The sequence below is a fragment of the Ornithorhynchus anatinus genome, chromosome 4 (genome assembly GCF_004115215.2).
Source record: "Ornithorhynchus anatinus isolate Pmale09 chromosome 4, mOrnAna1.pri.v4, whole genome shotgun sequence".
NCBI classification, from domain to species: Eukaryota; Metazoa; Chordata; class Mammalia; order Monotremata; family Ornithorhynchidae; genus Ornithorhynchus; species Ornithorhynchus anatinus.
The window spans coordinates 46604111-46626756 of record NC_041731.1 but is presented as its reverse complement, the minus strand read 5'-3'; the positions used below and the strand labels follow the sequence as shown (position 1 = coordinate 46626756).

Here is a 22646-nt window from a genome sequence, read left to right as displayed (position 1 = left end):
AGCTTCATTCTAGAGGAAATAGAATAATTTTCTTATCCTGGGTGTAAAAATAAAAAGCAGCCACCCCACTTTTTTTCTGCCATTTACAGACAGTTTTTTTTAATGTATTATACCACAGTGTCTTGGGCCCAGAAAAAACTATAATAATGATGGTATTTGTAAGTGCTTACTGTGTGCCGAGCACTGTTCTAAGCAGTGGGGTAGGTAAAAGGTAATCGGATTGTCCCACGCGGGGCTCACATTCTTAATGCCCATTTTATAGATGGGGTAACTGAAGCACAGAGAAGTGAAGTGGCTTGCCCAAGGTCACACAACAGACTAATAATAATAATGTTGGTATTTGTTAAGCACTTACTATGTGCAGAGTACTGTTCTAAGCGCCGGGGTAGATACAGGGTAATCAGGTTGTCCCACGTGAGGCTCACAGTCAATCCCCATTTTACAGATGAGGTAACTGAGGCACAGAGAAGTGAAGTGACTTGCCCACAGTCACACAGCTGACAAGTGGCAGAGCCGGGAGTCGAACTCATGACCTCTGACTCCGAAGACCAGGCTCTTTCCACTGAGCCACGAGACTAGTGGCGGGGCCAGGATTAGGACCCATGTCCTCTGACTCCCAAGACTGTGCTCTTTCCACTAAGCCACGCTGCTTCTGTAGGAATTAGTGTTCTTTTTTCAAGCAGCTTGATTAAAGTCAGGGTATTTCAAAGGCTCTAAAGTGGATTGTCTATTTTTCAGTATGTTTGGGTTGCCATAGCTTAGCTAGATTGACTTAGTGAAGGTTTTTGAGAGCTCCTACTTTTACGTTCTGATCTGATTTTCATTTTTAGCTTAACCTTCTGCTGTTTTACCCACTTCTGAGGTACACAAATTTCAGTCTTCTATTTTGGTGCACCTGCTCAGTTTGAAAACGCGTATATGTGAAATGTCTTTTATTGATAAGGTGCTGAGCCTTTCATCTCCTGGTCATTGGGAAATTCTGGATTTATGTTTCTAACTTTAAATCTAATTTATAAACCTATATATCATATATATCATAAGGCATTTATAATACACATGCAGCTCCCCATTGCAAAAAGTGGGCAATGTTTTAAGACATAGGATGGGAGATTGTGCCTGCATGTGGCATTGCCTGTGTATCATTGTGGGGAGTCATGGAGAGAACATGTGCAAAACACTCCCTTCAGCGCAAGGAATTTTTGATCCTAATGAGGGCTTAAAGGAATGCATTTGAAGTGAGAAGGGGCTGTTAAAAACAAAAACAACAACATTAAAATTCAGTAGTATTATTGTGAAACAGCATTAAAAGAAGAGTATTATATTCAGGAGGTTATTGTACAGGATTTCATTTCATTCATTCAATCATTTTGAGTGCTTACTATGTGCAGAGCACTGTACTAAGCACTTGGAATGTACAGTTCAGCAACAGAGACAATCCCTGCCCAACAACAGGCTTACAATATAAACGGGAAAGACAGACAACAAACCAAAACAGAACAAAACAAGTAGTTTTGGAGTCAGTATCATCAAGATAAATAGAATCATAGATATATAAACATCATTAACAAAATAGAGTAATAATATATACAAATATGCCCAAGTGCTGTAGGGAGGAGAAGGGGGAAGAGCAGAGGGAGGGAGAAGGGGGAATGGGGAGTGGAGGAGGAGCAGAGGGAAAGGGAGGGTTCAGACTGGGAAGGCTTCCTGGAGGAGGTGAGCTCTCAGTAGGGATTTGAAGAGGAGAAGAGAGTTTGGCGGATGTGAGGAGGAGGGCATTCCAGATCAGTGGTAGGACGTGGGCCAGGGGTCGACAGCGGGGCAGGCGCGAACGAGGGACAGTAAGGAGGAGAGCGGCAGAGGAGCGGAATGTACGGAGTGGGCTGGAGAAGGAGAAAAGAGAGGTGAGGTAGGAGGGGGCAAGGTGATGGAGAGCTTTGAAGCCAATGGTGAGGAGTTTTTGTTTCATGCCAAGGTTGATAGGCAACCACTGGAAGTTTTGGGGGAGGGGAGTAATGGGCCCAGATCATTTCTGTAGAAAGATGATCCAGGCAGCAGAATGAAGAATAGACTGGAGTGGGGAGACAGGAGGATGGGAGATCAGAGAGGAGGCTAACACAAACCTGATTATGGTTTTTAGAAATTTTCATATGGTTATGTTTAGTAGCTTTGTAGACTTTTAATATCTATTATATGTATTAGTGACCTCTTTGCTAGAACAAAAATCCCCTTTCAAATGTGTTTGCTTTTAAAGTTTTTTCTGAGATTGTTTTATCATTGGCATTGTTTTGGTGATTAATCAGAGCACTCTAATGAAATGAAATTTTTCCCTACATTCAATATTGGTATTGCTGATATCCAAGATGTGCGTTCTGGTCTAAGAAATAATTAACTTCCTATCTTTGTAATATTATGAAGCAGCCAGAGAATATTATACCCCAGAAGCTGTGGCACAGAGAAAGCCTAGTTGTGACAAAATATTCAGCTTTTTTGCATTTGAGGGACTCTCTTCTTCAGCATATTTTTACTTAAGCATTTTATTTATAAAATTCAGCCAGTTATGTTTCGGTTTAAATTTGTATTGGGATGCTCTGTTTAAATTTGAGTCTTGCCAGCTTCATGGAGGATACTTTATAGAGCTGTGAAAATTAATTTGTTTATTCAGTAGGGGCAAAACTCCAACAAATATCATTGCTGTTTCTTACAATTTTAGCACAGTTGAAGAGAAGGATGTACATAGTCATTTATTAAGAGTATTTAATTCAATTCCCCCCTCCCTCAAGAGTATTTAATTCAAACCCCCCCCCCCCACACACACACACAGGAGAATGGAATGGGAGGAGTCTACCGAGAGTGCCACCATAAACTTGTAAACAGGGCAGTGGGGAATTCATTGCCCAGCCCACACACCCTATCTAGAGAAGCCAAATTACACCCCCTCACAACTAGCACTGTGACTGTTCATACTGTAGACCTCTGTTACGGGAATAGGGCTGCTGGTGTGCGCTGGCTGAACGACAGTCACTGGGACATAGCGCTGAAGTGAATTTCGCAGATATTCCCAATGTGGCAATCTGGATGCCCTAGCCGCTGGCCACCCTCGGTTTAGGGAAAGAATCCCCAGGGGGATACAGGCTACTGTGAGTTAAGGACCTCCTGGTATAAGGACCTGGGACAGCTCTCAACCCCTATGGATTTCTGTGGAGGTCCCAGATCCTGAACTGGCCTGGTCTTCCTGCAGCTTGGAGCTGCTTCAGTGCACCCAGGCTCAGGAAGTCCGGCTAGTGAGTGCTCTTAGCCACACACCCTGAGAGGCGTGTGGCTAAGAATGCAGAGTACTCCCACTGGTCCTGCATTTTTCCAAAGAAAGCAGGCATGTCCTTAGGGGGGTGACTTCCCATATTGGTGAGCAGGGACTACCCTTCACTGAGAGTCAGAGGAAAACTGTGCTTGCTACCTGTCCCCACCTGTCATGGCTCCAGGTTTCATTGCCACCTGGAGAATTAAATCTATTATTATCCTTCTCTCTTGCACCTTGAGTCGGCTTTTCCCTAGGAGACAGAACATTTTGCTGGAATTCTCGGTCTTTGATTCTTGAACAAGATTAGTGGTGACTGTAACTCGTCATTTTGGTTTATGATGAGAGTGGAATTTCAAAATAATTATGACTATAATCACAGTGTAGGTAAAAACACATTTTATCATGGTTGATTTTTTTAAAAAATGCACACGTTTACTGTGATTTGAAATTCAGGTAAGGGAGCCCCTTTTAGGATTTCATTTCAACATGTTAGCTTTTTTTTTTAATAGTATTTAAGCACTTACTGTGTGCCTGGCACTATAATAAGCATTGGGGTAGATCCACGTTAATCAGGTTGGACACAGTCCCTGTCCCACTTAGGGCTCACAGTCTTAATCACCATTTTATAGATGAGGTAACTGAGGCCCAGAGAAGTAAAGTGACTCGCCTAAAGTCACAAAGCAAACAAGTCATCAAGTCAGGATTAGAACTCAGATCCTTCTGACTTCCCAGGCCCGTGCTCAATCCACTAGGCCACGCTTACTTTTGAAGTCACTGTCTGCAGAAGCATTCCAGGATTCCTGCCTTCTAAAGCTTTCTGAATTAGTTCATTCAGCCAGTGAATGTCATTTATTGAGTGCTTGCTGTGTGCAGAACACTGTGCTAAGCAAGTGGGAGAGCACAATGCAAGTTGATAGACAAGATCTCTGCCTACTAGGAGCTTATATTCTAGCTCTATATATCCATATATATATTTATATGATTTCATGGCTGCAAGTAAGGAAAGAAACTAAGCAACCTGAAGACCTACTTAGGAAGACCCTTTTAATAACACTGGTAACCATTTCCATCTTGGCACATAAATTCAGGTATAATTGCTGCTGTGTGTGAACATAAAGCTAATGCAAAAGATTGATGAAAATCACACTCCTCATCTTTAAGAGAATATTAATATTTGGCGGTGTCTTGGAAACTTAAGTGTCATACTGTACAGACTATCCTGGTGTGGAGTCATTGTTGAGGGGTTGTCAATGTTGATGACATACATTTATAACCATTTTAGTCATTCAACTTTTTTTTACTTTAATATCCCTTAATAAGAGAAAATCTTGTCAGTCCTGACTGATCAACTGATCAGTAAGGCTGATCAGTAAGGGTTTCTGACCCCTTACATGTGAATCTCTGAGTCATTACCCATCAGATCCTTTTCCAGCTAAGTTCTGTCTGACGTGTGCTTTATTGATTCTGTCTTCACTGTGGTATGGGCCAACAGACCCCAAATAACTGGGGTTCAAACTATCTCAGCATCGAAGGATATTTGATTTTGGATTAGGAAAAGCAAACCAACCATCAACTTCAGCCTGTTCGGCACTATAGATTTAGGTTTTTCACTTTTCAAGTTGGGTTGATTTTCACCTTGTCAAATTGCATGTGTTGGAAAATGGGATCTTTTTATCTGAATGTGCCTGGATTTACATGGACCCATATACTCTACATTTCATGGGGAATTTATTTGGGCTTATAAAAACTAAATTTGATTTGAATTATAAAAAGGAAAATTTTATATTCGGTAGTGTGAATTTTCAAAGCAGATGATTTTCATGCTCTATTTCACAAGAAATTTTATTGCATATGCAAATAGTAACTGAAATTCACAGTCACTGTATTCCAATGAAGCAGTTCTCCCCCAGGTTTGTCTCCCCTGTAGGATTTAGAGTAAGCCATTGGATATTTTTGTTTTTTTGAAAGGAGGCTCTCCTTTCCTCACATTCTATAGCCAATGCTTCTTTTCTTTCATCTAAATCTAAATTTTGCACCTCTGTGGTACAAAATCCTATAGAAACCTACTCAAATCAAAGAACATGATCCCTGGTCAGAGAATACCAGAAAATTTCAAGGCAAAAGAAAATTTCAAAGAAAAGGACAGTTGCAGTTGCCTGTTAGGGGTTCACAGAGTACAGTGACATTCCTTCTGGGTGTCAGCCCTTAGGGTAGGTTAGTGTGACATTTTTTGTGTTAGGCCTCAAAATCATTATAAAAATGGAAATTTTGCATTGTTAGTCATTTCCCTCACTACCTAGAATGAGTGGCCCATCATGTTCCTCATGTCACAGAATTGCAGATGTCTGTCTGCTCAGGTTGATTTGTGGCATGATAAATAATCGGGACAGTCAATAGGAGTTTCTGTCAGTGTGCACTTTTTTCTTATGCCACTATAAGCATGCTTTCCCTAAGTGCATTTTAACTCCAGATTTGGTGGGCAGTGTACATTTTTGTAGGAAGCCCAGTAGACATCTTAGTGAAATTTGACAATAGATTTGCTGCTTTAACCTATGCCCATAATTCCCCTTTCACTAGAAAATAATGTCTGAGTGCTGTCAGCAGTACAGCCTTATGTTAATTTTATTTTCCTAAAGCTTATTCCTTCAGTATTACTAATGTGTATTTAAAGTTCAACACCAGTGATGCAAAGATATACCAGATCCCCTTACCATTTATAGGCTCATAAAAAGTCTCTTATGGCGATGCGGAAGTTGTAAAATTTATAGTGACAAACCTAGCTGGATTACTTTCTTGTTAGTCATCTATTTAGCAAATTTACAGTTTACATTAATATTAATGTGTCATTATTACCTGTTTTATATAATAAATATCTCTTAGTCATGACAGTGTGAGTATAGATTACCTGGAGTAAGCACTCTCAATAAGCACAGTTGCAACCAAAGGTTTGTGAATTAATTGGGAAAATTGCAAATCAGGTAGTCAGCGAAATAATTCATTGTCACATCTAATCAATAAACTTTGTAAATCAACTCATTTAATTCAAAAAATGATCTATATAGATCAAGCGACCAATTAAACAATTAGCATACACTTTGTAATTAATTAATTTAAGCATCAATCATGTAATTAAAACTCCAAATTTAAACTGCAGAATTTAGAAGCATACTGCTTTATGAACATTTAGGCTATACTTCATGCCTTTGCAGCTATATTGAACTCTGGAAGATTTGCAATAACAAACCGTTCGAATCTGGAGCAGAGTAATTTAAATGAGATCACATTTAAATGGACCTCAATAAGAAAAGCCTTTGAAAATGTATAGGTCAATCGGACTAGGGATTAAGTCTATATCTGTGGGATACGTGGGCATTTTCTAAGGGCATTTGAATTCTGCTGCAGATAGAAGATCAGTCTTAGGTGAACAGTATGGATGAGATTGGCGGGGATTTGCCTCCAATCAGGTAAGAAGATAGGCAGATATGAAAGGGCACTGACTCTTTCAACCCATATCATATACCATTTAGTGAATCAAAGCAAGAGCGGAATACTAAACGATACCAGAATAAGGACCTCCAGCGGGTTGCTTGTCAACACTGGCACTGCCTGAATAATCCAGCCCTGAAATCAATTCCAGTATCCTCTCTAGACTGTAAACTCGTTTGGGGCAGAGAATATGACTGCATATTGTTATAGTGTACTCTCCCAAGTGCTTAGTACAGTGCTCTGCACATAGTAAGCACTCATTAATTACGATGGAATAAACGAATCATCTGGCATAACCAGCAATCCTAATGGAGGAAGTTCTGTCGATGGGGGTGCAGTTCCTGAGGGGCCGAGCGCAGGGAATCCACACCCAGGACATCCCGAGTGGAGGACAGGCCGGCTGGCCGGCCCCCAACAGTCCCACTGAGTCCGTTTCCATCTCCGTTCTGTCCCCAGCTTGAGCCCCAACATAGAAATTGGCTACAAAAGTTTATGTGCTTCCTTTCTGAAACACCCAGGGAGTAGTTCACCTGACAGGATCTGGCCTTTGCGTAGTACATGGTACAGTGTAACTTGTTTTCATTAATAGCATTATAAATAAATGAAGTGTATGTTGCGGGGGTACAAGATATACGTCCCATAAGGACTGTTTGATTTATGTTGAATGAAATGGTGTGTTTTTTCCAGGTTATAAATTCCAACAACCCATTACTACTTCACATAGCAATTAATAGGCTACAGAGATTTTTGTCTAATAAATTAAGAGGTGTGAGCTAGGCAACTTCTAAAAACAAAGAAAAAAATCTCCATTGTGAACAAATTTATCAGTCAGTGATATTTATTGAACGCTTACTATGAGCAGAGCGTTGTACTAAGTGCTTGGAAGAGTATAATATGAAAGAGTTAGTAGACACAATCTAGATTGTAGTTAGTATTACAATCTAGAGGGGGTGAGATAAATTAAAATAAATTGCAGATATATACGCAAGTGCTGTGGGATTGAGGGTGGCGTGAGCCCGGTGTGGGCAGGGATCGTCTCTATTGCTGGATTGTACTTTCCAAGCGCTTAGTCCAGTGCTCCGCATACAGTAGGCACTCAATAAATACAGTTGAATGAATGAGTAGGGGGTATAAATCCAAATGCAAGGTTGATGCATGAGGGAGCGTAAGTAGGGAAAATGAGGGCTTAGTTGGGAAAGGCCCTGGAGAAGGTGGGGGTGGGGGGTGTCTAATGGATAGAGCACGGGCTTGGGAGTCAGGTTCCTGGGTCCTAATCCTGGCTCTGCCACTTATCTGCTGCATGACCTTGGCCAAGTTACTTAACTTCTCTCTGCCTCATCTGTAAAATGGGGATTGACTGTGAGCCCCATGTGAGACACGGACTGTGTCTAACTTGATTGGCTCATATAATAATAATAATGATATTTAAACGCTTACTATGTGCCAAACACTGTTCTAAGCGCTGGGGGAGATGCAAGGTAATTAGGTTGTCCCAGATGGGGCTCACAGTCTTAATCCCCATTTTCCAGATGAGGTAACTGAGGCACAGAGAAGTGAAGTGACTTCCCCAAAGTCACACAGCTAACAAGTGGTGGAGCCGGGATTAGGACCCACGACCTCTGTCTCCCAAGTCCGTGGTCCTTCCACTAAGCCACACTGCTCCTATCTTGTATCTACCCCAGCACTTAGAACAGTGCCTGACGTAGAGTAAGGTCTTAACAAATAACATAAAAAAGTCCTCGTGGATGAAATGTGATTTTAATAAGGCTTTGAAGTGGGGAGAGTGATGGTCTATAGGATCTGAAGGGGGTGGGAGTTCCAGGCTAGAGGCAGGACAAGAGGAAGGGGCTGGCAGCAAGATAGTTGAGATTGAGACATGAGTAGAAGATTGGTGTTAAAGTGTGCAGGTCGGGTTGTTTTAAGCTATCAATAGTTAGAAAGGAGAGGTAGAGGTGATCAAGTGACTTAAAGCCGATGATAAGACGTTTCTATTTGATATGGAGGTGGATAAGCAACCACTGGAGGTTCTTGAGGAGTGGAGAATTCTTTTTAGAGAAAAGATCAGGGCAGCAGAGCGGAGTTTGGCCTGGAGGAGGGAGAGACAAGGGGCAGAGAGGTCGGTCAGCAAGGAGGCTGATGCAGTAGTCAAAACGGGGTAGGATAAGTGCTGAGATCAGTGTAGTAGCTGTGTGCATGGAGAGGGAAGGGCGGATTTAAGCAATTCTCTGAAGGTAGAACCAACAGACTTTGGTGACAAATTGAATATGTGGGTTGAATAAGAGAGATGAGTCAAGCATAATGCCAAGTTTATGGGCTGGTGATATGGGGAGGATGGTGGTGCTGACTATAGTGATGGGAAAATCAAGGGGAGGACAGGGTGTTTGTGAGAAGATGAGGAGTTCTGTTTTGGATATGTTAAGTTTAAAGTGTTGGAGGGACATCCAAGTGGGGATGTCCTGAAGGCACAAGGAATTTTGAGACTGCAGAGGAGGAGAAAGATCCGGCATGGAGATGTAGATTTGGGAATGATCCACATAGAGATGGTAGTTGAAGTCATGGGAGTGAGTGAGTTCTCCAAGAGAGTGGGGACCCAGAACTGAGCCTTGAGTGGGGTAAGGTAGGATGCAGAGGAGAAAATCTGTGCTAGCAAAGTGCTAGCAAAATGGAGGGAAAACCAGAGAGGAGTGTCAGTGAAACAAAGTTAGAGGGTACATGATCATAGATAAGATATGGGGAAGTAGCGTGGCTCAGTGGAAAGAGCCTGGGCTTCGGAGTCAGAGGTCATGGGTTCGACTCCCAGCTCTGCCACTTGTCAGCTGTGTGACTGTGGGCAAGTCACTTAACTTCTCTGTGCCTCAGTTACCTAATCTGTAAAATGGGGATTAACTGTGAGCCTCATGTGGGACAGCCTGATTACCCTGTATCTCCCCCAGCACTTAGAACAGTGCTCTGCGCATAGTAAGTGCTTAATAAATACCAACATTATTATATACATTTCTTTGTTAATTAAACGGTGATCAGAGACTACTGGCACAAATGATGATTTTCTTTTTCTTCGGGTTAAACATATAGTATTACCACTTTGGAGCAGGTTCGGGCTGGAGATGTACCTCTCTCTGTAATCTATGAAAACTTAGGTGGCAAGCTTTTGCAAAACTTTCTTTATATCAATCGTGGACCACAGAATTTAGTTGACTGCTTGGTTTTTTCTTTGCAGTTCACTTGCTGTTTTGTTTCGTTTCAGTGACAATGTCAGTGCATACTGTCTTCATATTGCTGAGGATGATGGCGAGGTTGACACTGACTTTCCACCGCTGGATTCCAATGAGCCCATTCATAAATTTGGCTTTAATACTTTGGCTTTAGTTGAAAAGTACTCTTCTCCTGGTCTGGCAGCCAAGCAGTCGCTCTTTGTCCGAATGTGAGTATTGACCCAGAATTTAAAATTAATTTTATAATTACCCCCTCCAGGTTTTTGGTTGGATTTTGTACCCAGAAATGAGTATTTTAATATAGTTCATCTCCTGCTGTAAAGAAAACTTTAAATTTGAACAGTAGAGGTTTTCTAGGGGACGACTATCTCTGTATGCGAATTATTCAAGACTTGTGAATATTTTAGGTGACATTTTGTTGACACTGCAGCCGGATTAAATGCTGGCAGATGAGCAGTAGTGAAAATTGCTAATTTGGATCCGAGTAAATAAACTGAGTAGCAAGAAACAGAGCATCAGATTACATGGACAAGTTTTTCCTCTTAGTTTCTAGAATAAAAGCATTTGATGATCTGAATTTCTTTTCTTTTAAAGACATCAGCCAAATGGTGGTCAGACCTCTTGGGTTCAGATGATTCAATCCAGAGTTAACCTTTTCTAGTAATTTCCTCCTTTCTGAAGTTTTTAGGTTCCAAATAATCTAAAATATTGAACAGGTAATCTCTCCGTTCTTGTGTGACTCACAGGGGAACCATATGGATCTCTCTGGCACCCCCTGCTGCTTGTATTATGTGATCTTTAAAATGTGTTTTAAAGTGTACAGACCCATTCGTTTTAATAATTATTTCTTTTCAAATATTGTATTTACTTTAACCATTTTTAATGTATATGTATATGTCAAAGTTGTGTCTGAACTCGGCACTCATTTTCTGTCCACCTACCTCATACCAAACTTCTCATCCCAAAATGAACTTTTATAATGAATTAATATTTTGGAAGTACCAATAATAATTAGCCAGGGTGGCATAAATCATGAGGCAATGAAAGAACTAGAAAACTGCTGCATTTGTGGATCTGTAAAATGCACTTCCAAAAAAAAGTTACATAATAGTGGCCTGAGTTTTATCATCTCTTGCGAAACACTTTGCCTTGACTCTGTTAACAGCCATTAATTGTACATCAGTTTATTAAGTGCTTACTATGTGCAGAGTACTGTACAAAGCACTTGGGAGAGTACAATATAATGAAGTTGGTAGACACATTCCCTGCTAACAGTAAATTATGGATATGTATTTAAGAGCTGGAAAGCTGAGGGAGGGGAGATTAAAGGGTGAAAAATCCAAGTGCAAGGGTTACACGGAAGGCAGTGGGAGAAGAGCAAACAGAGCTTAGTTGGGGAAGGCCCCTCCAAGAAGATGTGCTTTTAACATGGCCTTGAATAAGGTGGGGAGGGTGATCATCTGTCAGATATGAAAAAGGAGGGCATTCCAGGCCAGAAGCTGGACTTTGGCAAGGGGTTGGTGGCGAGATAGATGAGATCGAGGAATAGTGAATAAGTTGGCATTAAAGGAGCAAAGTTTGTGGGCTGAGTTGTAGTAGGAACTCAGGGAGGTAAGGTAGGAGGGGGCAAAGCGATTGAGTTAAAGATGATGGAAAGCTGTTTCCATTTGATGCGGAGGTGGATGGGCAACCACTGGAGGTTTTTGAGGAGTGGGGAAACGTAGACTGAATGGTTTTGTGGAAAAAATGGCAGGGCAGAACCCAGTAACTTAGGCCATCTTAAACACAGCAAGATGCCTCATGTTAAAAAGCTCCAAGTAGCAGAGACACTTCATCTCCAGGGAAACCACAATGTGTTTTTTCCCTCTTCTAACTCTGTGTGCCCCTCAGTTTATTCTTTACTCCCTCAATTTGAAGAAAATGCCTCTTCTCAATATTCCTTGCTCTCCATTTCCTTTTTCTTGTCCTTTCTCCCCTCAACTGCATTTATTCCCTCAAATTCACTTATAGCCTTCTCTTCCTCCTCCACTTCCACCTTCTTTTCTCTGAGATCTTATTTCTCTGCTTTCTGAGGATGGCCCGGGGTTAGTGCCCCAGAATATAAGAAACAACCAGGTTTTGAAATGAAAAGTTTATCAAAATTATTGGGTTTCCTTCTCAGCTTTTACAATTCGGGGTGTGGAGGGAAATTCATCTCATTAAAATTTTTCATTTGAAAAACTGTGTGCCGTACAACCTTGTCGTTTCTTCAGATCTTTGTAGTTGGAATGAGTCTCCTTTACGTGTGGAGTCTCAGAGGTTTTGTCTGGTTTAGTCCTGGGGTGAGGAGGAAGGAGAGTGAAAGATGTGGGAGAAGCAGCATGGCCTAGTGGAAAGAGGATGGGGCTGCGAGTCAAACGACCTGGGTTTTAATTTCGGCTCCATCACATGTCTGCTGTGTGATCCTGGACATGTCACTTCACTTCTGTGTACCTCAGTTATCTCATCGTTAAATTGGGAATTAAAACTGTGAGCCCTATGTACTGAGTCCAATCTGATTATCTTGTATCTACTGTATCGCTTAGTAATTCACATTGCCTGGCGTAAAGTAAGCACTTAAATACCATAAAAAAAGAAGGAAGAAGGAACCAACAGAAGCCTATTGAGAACACCATTTTAGAGCCTCAAGACTCAACTTTTTCTTCAGTTACTGCAGTGAGTGGGTGAAGCTGGAATTCGGTGGGGCAGGGTCAGTTGGAGCCCATTTCTTCCTGGGGGTGCCCAAGGAATGGTGCATGTCTTGCCCTCTGGGGATCTGAGTGGAAATTTTCTAGATTGTTTCACAGCCCTTCCAATATTACATGTTATTGTAAGTAGTAGTAAGATTTATTGAGCACTCATTGGGTACCCCTTAGTACACGTCTGCTCATTTGCATGGCCTACTGGAAAGATTTGGGGAGTCAGAGGACCTGGGATCTAATCTCAGCTTTACCCCTTGCCCACTGTGTGACCTTGAGCAAGTCACAACGCTTCTCTGTGCCTGAGTTTCCTCATCTGTAAAATGGGGATTTATTTTTTTTTAATGATATGTATTAAGTGCTTACTGTGTGCCAGGCACTGTACTAAGGATTTGGGTAGGTACAAGCTAATCAGGTTGTACACAGCCCCTGTTCCATATAGGGCTCATAATCTTAATCCCCATTTTACAGATGAGGTAACTGAGACACAGAGAAACTAAGTGACTTGCCCAAGGTCACACAACAGACAAATGGCAAACCCAGAATTAGAATCCAGATCCTTTTGACTCTCAGGCCCATACTCCATCCACTAATCCACATTGCTTCTCAGGATTAAATACCTGTTGGCCTTCAGTTAATCAATTTATCAGTCAGTGGCATTGAGCACTTATTGTGTGCAGAGAGCACTAAATTAAGCACTTGGGTAAGTATAGTGCAGTAGAATTGGTAGACACAATTCCTGCCATCAAAAAGTTTAAAATATCTCTAGGCTATGAGTCCATTGTGGGTCAGAGACTATGCCCAACTTGATTGTCTTGTATTTACCCCAGCACTTAGTACAGTGCTTGGTACCATAGTAAGCATTTAACAATTAGCATTGGTAGTAGTAGTAATTCTTTACTTATGTCATGGAGCACTGCTAGTGGGAATCCAGGTAGCAAGCTGACTTTGTCCAACTCACATTCATCCTCACCTATAACTCTGCCCTCTCTTTAGCCCAGCAATGCTACTTTTCTTTAATAGACTCACGTACCCGCAACCTCTACTAAAACTTTTCTAGATTTTAAGCTCCCTCCTTGAATCTTCAGTACCCTCACATCCCCCCCCTCAAGCCCGATCCTCTTTATTGCTACTTTGATGATAAAACTGAACCTCCAGGCATGCACTCCCCAAGATCTCTCCTTCACTGCCTCAACTCTCTCATGCCTCTCATCCACTCATCCTTCCCAGCTAACTCTCAGGAACTCCTCTGCCTGCTTTCAAACTTTCCCCCTCCACTCTATCACTTCACATTTGCACGCACTCTTCTTCCTTCTTTTCCCTTCTTAAATCCACCAGGCAGTTTCTCTCCCCCACCCTCAATGCGTTATTGAAGGCCCATCTCCTCCATGAGGACTTCCCAGACTAAGCCTCACTTTTCCAATGTCACACAACAGACAAGTGGCAGACCCGGAATTAAAACCCAAGTCCTTCTGACTCTCAGGCCCATACTCTAGCCACTGGGCCACACTGCTTCTCAGGATTAAAGACCCATTTGCCTTCAGTTAATTTATCAGGCAGAGGCATTGAGCACTTACTGTGTGCAGAGAGCACTAAACTAAGCACTTGGGCAAGTATAATGCAGTAGAATTATACTCTCCCCCACCTTCAAAACATCGCCTTGACTTGTTCTCTTTGCTCTCTTCTCCCTTCCCCCCTCACCAGCACCATAGCACTTAATGTATTTATCTGTCATTTTATTTGTATTGATGTCTGTCTCTTTCTCTCTAGACTGAATTCGTTGTGGGCAGGGATTGTCACTGTTTATTATTGTATTGTACTTTCCCAAGCATTTAATACAGTGCTCTACACACAGTAAGTGCTTAATAAATACGAATGAATGAATGAATGAATGAATGAATGAATGAATAACAGTCATCTGCAGTTGCTCCAGTGGCACCTTCCCCTACATTTTTAAACATGCCCACGTGTCTCCTTTCAAAAAAAACCCCACTCCCTCAACCCCACTGTACTACTCAGCTATCGCCCCATCTCTCTCCTACCTAATCTGTCTAAAATGTTTATGTGATTTGTTTTTATACCTGCTGCCTTTGCTTCCTCTCCTCCAACTCCCTCTTTGACCTCTATAATCCCACGTCTACCCCCTCCACTCCAAGGTTGCCAACTCTCTGGGTCACTGACGACCTCATCCTCACCAAATCTAATGGATTTTTCTCCACCCTAATCCTCCTTGCCTTTTTGGCAGCCTTTGACCTTATGGAATCCCACGTTTTCTCCTGCAAACACTGTCTAACCTTGGTTTCTCTGATGTAATCTTTTCCTGGTTCTCCTCTTACCCCTCTGGCTGCTCCTTTGCACTCTTATTTCACCAGTGCTTCCTTTGCCTCACCACCCCCCCAGCATTGATATGCTGGAGGACTGGGGATAAGAGTCCATGGAGTAGGTAGAGGTGGAGATTAGGAGAGCAGGTGGGAGACCTTGAAGTCACATTGGGGATAATAATATGGAGAGTGGAAGGTTAAGGATTTTTCTAGTATGTTTCCCTTAATCTTCATGCCCGTTGAACTGAAATCTTTTAGGAGGACAATTAGAATGGGAAGGAAGAGGCCAAAGCCAAGAATATGGATCAAGTAATTTACCATCAGGAAAAATTCCAGCTGACCAGAAGTCATGTGTATTTTAAACATCTTTTAAAAATTGTATTTTGACAATGGGGAGTTCCACTAGGATAGGACTAATCTTTGGATGGGTAAGGGAGGCTCAACAGCCTGGGGCTAAAAACCAAGAGGCTCCAAGAGATACAGACAGGAGCAGAAGTTCTTGTTGCATGGCTCATGTGCATGCCTTCTTGCTGCACAAAATGATGGGCTGTATATTTTTTAAAAGACATGTCATAATTTTATTCCTTTGGTATGATGAGGTAGTTGAAATGGGGGAAAACATTCTGTTGCTTGACTGAAAGTTTTAACTTACCACCGATGGTGAACTTCTAAACTGCAAAGATTGATTTACGTGAAGATCACCTTAAGTGACCATTCATAATTTAAAGATTATAATTACCATGCAATCTCACTATCACTTGCTTTGCTGGGAATTCTGAAGATGCGAGAAGAATCTCATAAGAGACATATGAAACACTTGTGCTAAATGACATAGCATATAAATATGGGTGTAAATAAATGAAGTATTCCTTGTTTGCCTGAGCTTTAGAGAACAAATAGTTTATTTTTTCTTTTCATTCTGTTGAAGTCACAAATAGTTTCATTGTCCAGATTGTTGTAGTTCACACAAACGTAACATATGTGGTCTGTGTAATTTAGTATTCGTAAATTCGACTTGATTTCCATTTTTGGCAACAGTTGCTGTCTAAAAAAGAAGAAAAGAGTTTTCTTTGTTTAAGGTGACAGAAATTCTGAAGCAAATAATAAAGATGGAAGGCCTAATTTTGTAGTTTTAGAGATTTGAAAGGTCAGACCATCTAAATATGTATTTTTTGCTCTCACAAATATCTCCCTTTTGGAACAGTGCCAGGGTGAGAGTTGTACTTATGAAATAAGCAATGGATATAGTTGACAAAATCTACTGAATTTTATTAATAATAAGATATGAAGTTGATCTGAAATAGTGAGTGTCCTGTAAATTTAGCTATTTCCTATTTTTTAAAAAAAGTGATTTAGGTTATATGTCTTTTGGTCCTGTTCCATTGGCATTGTATAATTTTGCTTTTCTCCGTTCTTTCACCTTCTTTCTTTCTTCTTCCCTCCTCACTCCCCCCACCCCTCATCTCACATTGGAGTGTATCAGTTGCTGGTATGTACATGTCAGAGTAGTGACTTGTAATGTTTATTAATACAGTGTCACTCTTGCTGGTGGAAAAAAATCAGATGCTTCTCAGAAGCTTTGTGATAAAATGTGGCGTTTGATTTCAAGATTCTGCCCTCACTGTAGGTTGAATACATTCTCAGATGGCGTGCCTTTCAGTGAACTGACAGTTATGGAACCCCGCCTGAGACCCCATTTCAGCAGGACATATTTGAGCAGAAACAGTTTGCAAAACTTTATACACTTAAACTCCTGCCAAGGCAAACTGTTACCCACTTGAGTTTGTTATAAATACCCAGTGGCAGTGGTTGGAGGTAGCCCACCGTGTGTTTTATATTCTGAGCTGAATGTGAATGTCTTTGTGGTTCTATAGAGTAGTAAATAATTGAGTTTGATTAGGGAGAGGGACCTCATTATCTCCCACCTGTGCCCAGCTGGAAGGGGAGGGTCGAAATGAAGCCATTAGCTGTCTCTCTTACTGGCATCTCAAAGAGCTCAAATACATCTGTGTCTTATTTTCTTTTCTGGCACAATCAGTCGAGCAAGCTAAGCAGGCATGACCGAATTTGGCAAGTTCCAAGGACTCTGGCAAAGTTACACAAGGAGAAGGCGGAGGGCAGTCATTTTGGCTTCTAACTGCCCATTAGTCTAGCGAGTTAGGTTTTGGGAAAATGTCTGTTGTGAAAAGGAGTATTTTGTCCAGTGTCAAACATTCCGTGCTTAGACAATACTCTTTGATGTGTTTTCAAATTTACCAGTGAGAGTTAAACAAAGTGTGTCATTCAAAGAAGTGTAAATCCTGTTTGTTGATGAAGTAATTCTCAAAGGGTTTACTTCAGACGTGCTAAGGCAGTAATTATTCCATGATATTTCTCTCTTCACGAGGTCGTTTAGTATCACAGTTTGAAGTGCTCTAGGAGGTCAGGTCCGATCTAGTGACAGGGCGGTTGGCGGCAACTGGCAGATTGGAGGGCCTGTTCCTGTTTCTGCTGTGAACTAGCTAGTTGGTTTTAGGGAATCCATTTTGTCTCTTGACCTTCTGTTTACCGTCTCTGAACTGAAAATGTTCAAGTCGTATCTCCTAAAGCCTAAGGTTGCTGTCATGAAGTAAATACAGCCTTTAAGAGAAAAGTATTCGGTCTTTCAGACACCCTAGGAGACTTGCTTAGTGTGTGTTCTACTTGTGCTTTCACTGCAGCACTGCGCTAAACGATTCCCTAGCGGTTTGAATGAGTCAGTGTGCCTCCCAAAATGCATACTGCATTTTACTACTGGAGTGTAACCTTAGGTGCTGTGAGAATAAAGTGAGAATTAAGTTTAAGGGGCTCACCACCAGACATGTGACTCAGGAAAACAAAAGGATGGAACATTTTAAGATCTTTATGTAGGAAAAAAAATACACAAAATAATATCTTAAAGAAATTTAGGGTGTTCATAACAAAACTGTCAATTAAACTTTACTTGATTGCCTAATGTTTTATTTGGTTTCTAAGTTTGGGGCTATGCCTCAAGTCCCAATCTAATTTAGAGAAGCAACATGGACTATTGTATGGGCCTGGGAATCAGAATGGGCAAGTCCTTAACTCCATGTGCCTCACAGTTCCCTCATCTGTAAAATGGGGATTAGGACTATGTGGGGATTAAGACTATGGGGATGAAGCCCTATGTGGGACAGGTACTGTGTCCAACCTGATTATCTTGTATCTATCCCAGCACTGAATACAGTGCCTGGCACATAGTAAGCCTTAACAAATACCACAATTATTACTTAAGGAAAAAAGTATGTGCTTTAGTGTTAAACTGCCATTAACATTCTTGGATTGTTAGGAAACTGAAATTATCAAGTAAGTATTACTTTGTAAAAATTTAGATTTCAGTTAATCAACCAGTGTTATTTATTGAGCTCTTACTATGTGCAGAGCACTTTATTAAGCTCTTGGGAGAGAAGCAGCATGGCCTAGTGGAAAGAACACGAGCCTGAGAGCCAGAAGGACCTGGGTTCTAATCATGGCTCTACCACTTGTCTGCTGTGTGATCCTGCGCAAGTCACTTAACTTCTGTGCCTCAGTTACCTCATCTGTAACATGAGGATTACTACTGGGAGCCCCATGTGGAACATGGACTGTGTCCAACCTGATTATCCTGTATCTACCCCAACACTTAGTACAGTACCTAGCACGTAGTAAGCACTTAACAAATACCATTAAAAAAAAATGTAGACTAGAGTCTACTAGATTCTAGGCAGTAAAGCCTGTTAATGCCAAACCTTAGGTTTACCAAATTGGTACCCAAATCCACCTCAAAATTCAGTCAGTTTCATAAGTGTGGGGGTACCAATCTAAGTGATATTCAGAATATTAAAGAGAAGTGGTTTAAAAAGTCGCATTTCTATAGAAAAATAATGAACCCTAGTAAAACAATGCATAAGTTAAACAGTATTTGGAAGTAAAATATATCAAGTTCAAGTTTGTATTTAAATTTTTCATAAGTTAATAGATGCTTCTGGCTTGATTTTTAGTGTGTCTGATATTTCCTGCCCTGATACTTTAAATGCATTTGAATAGAAAAAAAATATTTCAACTGTGTAGATAGGCCAAAGTTTTACTTCATAATAATAATATTATTATTATGGTATTTAAGCCCTTACTTTGTGCCAAGCTCTGTTCTAAGTGCTGGGGTATACGTAAGGTAATCAGGATGTCCCACATGGGGCTCACAGTCTTAATCCCCATTTCACAGATGAGATAACTGAGGCACAGAGAAGTTAAGTGACTTGCCCAAGGTCACACAGGAGACAAGTGGTGGAGCGGAATCAGAACCCATGTCCTCTGACTCCCAAGCCCGTGGTCTTTCCACTAAGCCACGAGGGAAAGAAGCAGTGCCGCGAAGGAAAGAAAAGTTTATTTGGAATGAAAGACTACAGTGTTCGGTATGAAACTGTCTTCCCTTTTTTTAATGTTAATGTTTTTACCTCAATTGAGCCCCAGAGTAAGATACCGCACACTTCCGAAACAGCATTCTAAACTCAGAGGCTTTTTACCTTTACTGTTGTTTTCATTTTCCTCCCATGAACCTTGCCACCCTGGCTTCAGCGCTGAGGCCGTAAAGGAAGATGGAAAGCCAAGTTACCTCAGAATGATCACTATCATTAACATTCACGGGTGGTTCACTTATCATTCCTGACTGCACAGACATGGCAGCCGTTATGAAACGTCCGCAGGTGTAGCACGATGATACATATTACATTGTGCCACAATGGATTTATGTATTCTGTAACAAAAGAAAAGTGTAATGAAAAAATACAGAAGGTAATCCTTTATTCCTCTACCGCACGATTTATCAGTAATGCCTGTGGATGATAAGTGCCAGGGATTTCCTTTGCTTGCTTTAACCTTGTCACCTAGGTATGTTTTTGTAAAATGACAAAAATACAGACTTGGGATTTTCCTTGGCTCAAAAAGCTTTGGAAAAGACATCTTTTAATTGATGGACGTTCAGCCAAATAAGCGGCATCCTTTGGTGTGTCCCGCCTCTTGAGTTCAGGTAAAGATCAGTGCATAGCTTAAATGCAGTAATGGGGTCAGCCAGAAATGGATTGGGCTGGAATGATCATTCCTAAAATCCCACATGAGTGCCCAGCCTCCTGGAGCGTTCCTGGGATGCTCTGCACCGGCCCAGGAGCTCAGATGCCAGAGTCCTTGGGCTTTATTTCCGAGATGCATTCCCTAAGTGTCGACGGCCATATTGAAACTTGCCAACTTCGTAAAATAAAGCAAAGCCAGGAAAGATCGGCAAGTCTCGACTCAGATGATTGGCATGCCAGACACATCTTGGTCCAATTCCAAAGCAAATATCCCGAAAGTTTATAAATGTAGAGGGCACTTTACATTTCACTGCTCTTGCCAAAGTATCACTTACTGAAATGCTCTCTAAATATAGTAAAATGAAGAGCTTTTTCTTATTTTGCTTTGATCAGTAAAATAAACTTTTAAAGACTGTTCTGGGATGGAATCCAGCTTCTGAGGTAAAGAATGCCTATGATTTAGTAACAGAGTGTTCAGTTAAAATTTGCGTGACAGTTCTCAGGCCAGCTGCTCACTAGAAGAACTTGACTAAGTCAGAATGGATGGAGGAGCTAGCTCTTTAGTAAATGAAGATGAAACAGCAAGGATTAAACAGTGAATTCTTTGAGGGGAGGGGCTGGAGGGATAGTGGTATTAATAACGAATTGGGCAATTAATTTTGAGCTAAGTCATCACCTCACATATAGATCAAGACATACGCAGAAAATCCTCTTTTACTTCAATAATAGATAGAATTCCAGTCTATCAGTGAGGTTTGTCAGGCGGCTGAGCTGATCGACCAGGATGGCTTCCAGATTTCATTTAGCGTTTGGCTTTTCTCCTTCCAAGTACTGTTCAAATGTAAAAGAAAAGCCTTAAGGAGTTGGCTGTATTTCCCCTCGATATTCTTATGGGGAAATCGGGGGGGGTGGGGTGCCTGAAAAATCTGTAGGAAACCAATTGCTCACTGCAGTGCACTGCACTCAATAGATGCTTCATAACAGTGCTTTGCACACAGTAAGTGCTTAACAAATGCCATCATTATAAATACAACCACTATTACTGCTTTTACTGCATAGACAACAGAGAATGCTGTGATGGGTCATGGTTCACTTCTGCATGCCCCCACAGGCAAAGGAACACAACTAGAGAAGCACCGTGGCTCAGTGGAAAGAGCCTGGGCTTCGGAGTCAGAGATCATAGGTTCGACTCCCGGCTCTGCCACTTGTCAGCTGTGTGACTGTGGGCAAGTCACTTAACTTCTCTGTGCCACAGTTACCTCATCTGGAAAATGGGGATTAAATGTGAGCCTCATGTGGGACAACCTGATTACCCTGTATCTACCCTAGCGCTTAGAACAGTGCTCTGCACATAGTAAGCACTTACCAAATGCCAACTTCTCTGTGCCTTGGTTGTCTTGTCGGCAAAATTGGGATTCAGTACCTGTTCTCCATCCCTTTAGCCCGGGTCCCATGTGAGACAGGGTCTCTTTGTGATCTGAATGCACTGTGTCTATAGGGAACACTTAGCACTTCTTATTAATAATAATAATAATGATGATGGCATTTGTTAAGCGCTTACTCTGTGCGAAGCACTGTTCTAAGCGCTGGATTATTAGTAGCAGTATTATTAGTATCAGTTTTACTGCAGTTCACGACTTGAAGGTAGAGCTATCCTCGGTAGGCCTTCTTTCCCAACCCCCGGTACTGTGCCAGTCAGGAGAGGGCAGCAAAATTAGTCCGTGAAAACAGCACGTAGGACTTTTGGTCACACTTTAGTATTTTAATTTGTTCTTATTTGTAATTATTTAAACGTCTTCTTAGTTTGCTGAGGCCAAGTATTACTGAATAGTTCTACCTTGAGGTCTGTGAAGATTCCCGCACTTTTTCAGAATATTGACCAGCCAGTTAGAAGGCTTCCCCTGTCTGAGTTCTTTGGAGTACATTTTTTTTTCCTAGGTTGTTTGACCTTTTTCCTCTGGGGCCCTGTGAGCTTTAATATGATGGTAGTAACTGTCTACAGTGACATCTACTGACACAAGCAGAGTTTATTGAATGTCAGCCCCCAGCTGCAGAATTTAGCCTGTTAGCCAACCCCAAGAGCCATGCAACTGTGACCCACACACCAACTAGACTCAACTTAAGATTAATGATAAAAATCCTTCCAAATCCCGTCCCCTCATTTTCCTGCTTTCAGGATCCAGTACCACGCTTGCCGTTTGCTTCTCTTGAGTGCTAGGCATGGGTTTCATCTGTGTCTAGTTTATTGGTACTCCAGTGTGTGCTTTTCTTAAAAATCCCTTAAACACAGTGAAGACTGCAATAAAATTTCTCTGGGTGAACGTTTGTGATAATTTAATATGTCTTTCTCTTGCAGAAATGCCGCTCATGGATTCTCACTTATTCAGGTGGACAGTATGAAGGTCACCATGAAAGATATCTTACAGAAGGCATTAAAGCGGAGGAAGGGATCTCAGAGGGGCTCAGGTGGGACGGTTAAAATGCTCTTGGAAGCTTTGCTCCTAATATTTCTGAAATAATTTATTTAA

At 41.4% G+C, this 22646-nt stretch overlaps 1 protein-coding gene across 3 annotated transcripts in view; it reads left to right on the top strand.

Moving 5' to 3' along the window:
• The window catches only part of MAPKAP1 (MAPK associated protein 1), a 239585-nt gene that overhangs the window by 126136 nt on the left and 90803 nt on the right, over positions 1-22646 (top strand). For all 3 annotated transcript variants that reach the window (XM_029062939.2, XM_029062937.2, XM_029062941.2), the window contains exons 6-7: positions 10029-10205; positions 22475-22584. In XM_029062939.2, coding sequence (XP_028918772.1) covers positions 10029-10205; positions 22475-22584 — 287 coding nt within the window. The remainder of the gene's footprint in view (positions 1-10028; positions 10206-22474; positions 22585-22646) is intronic.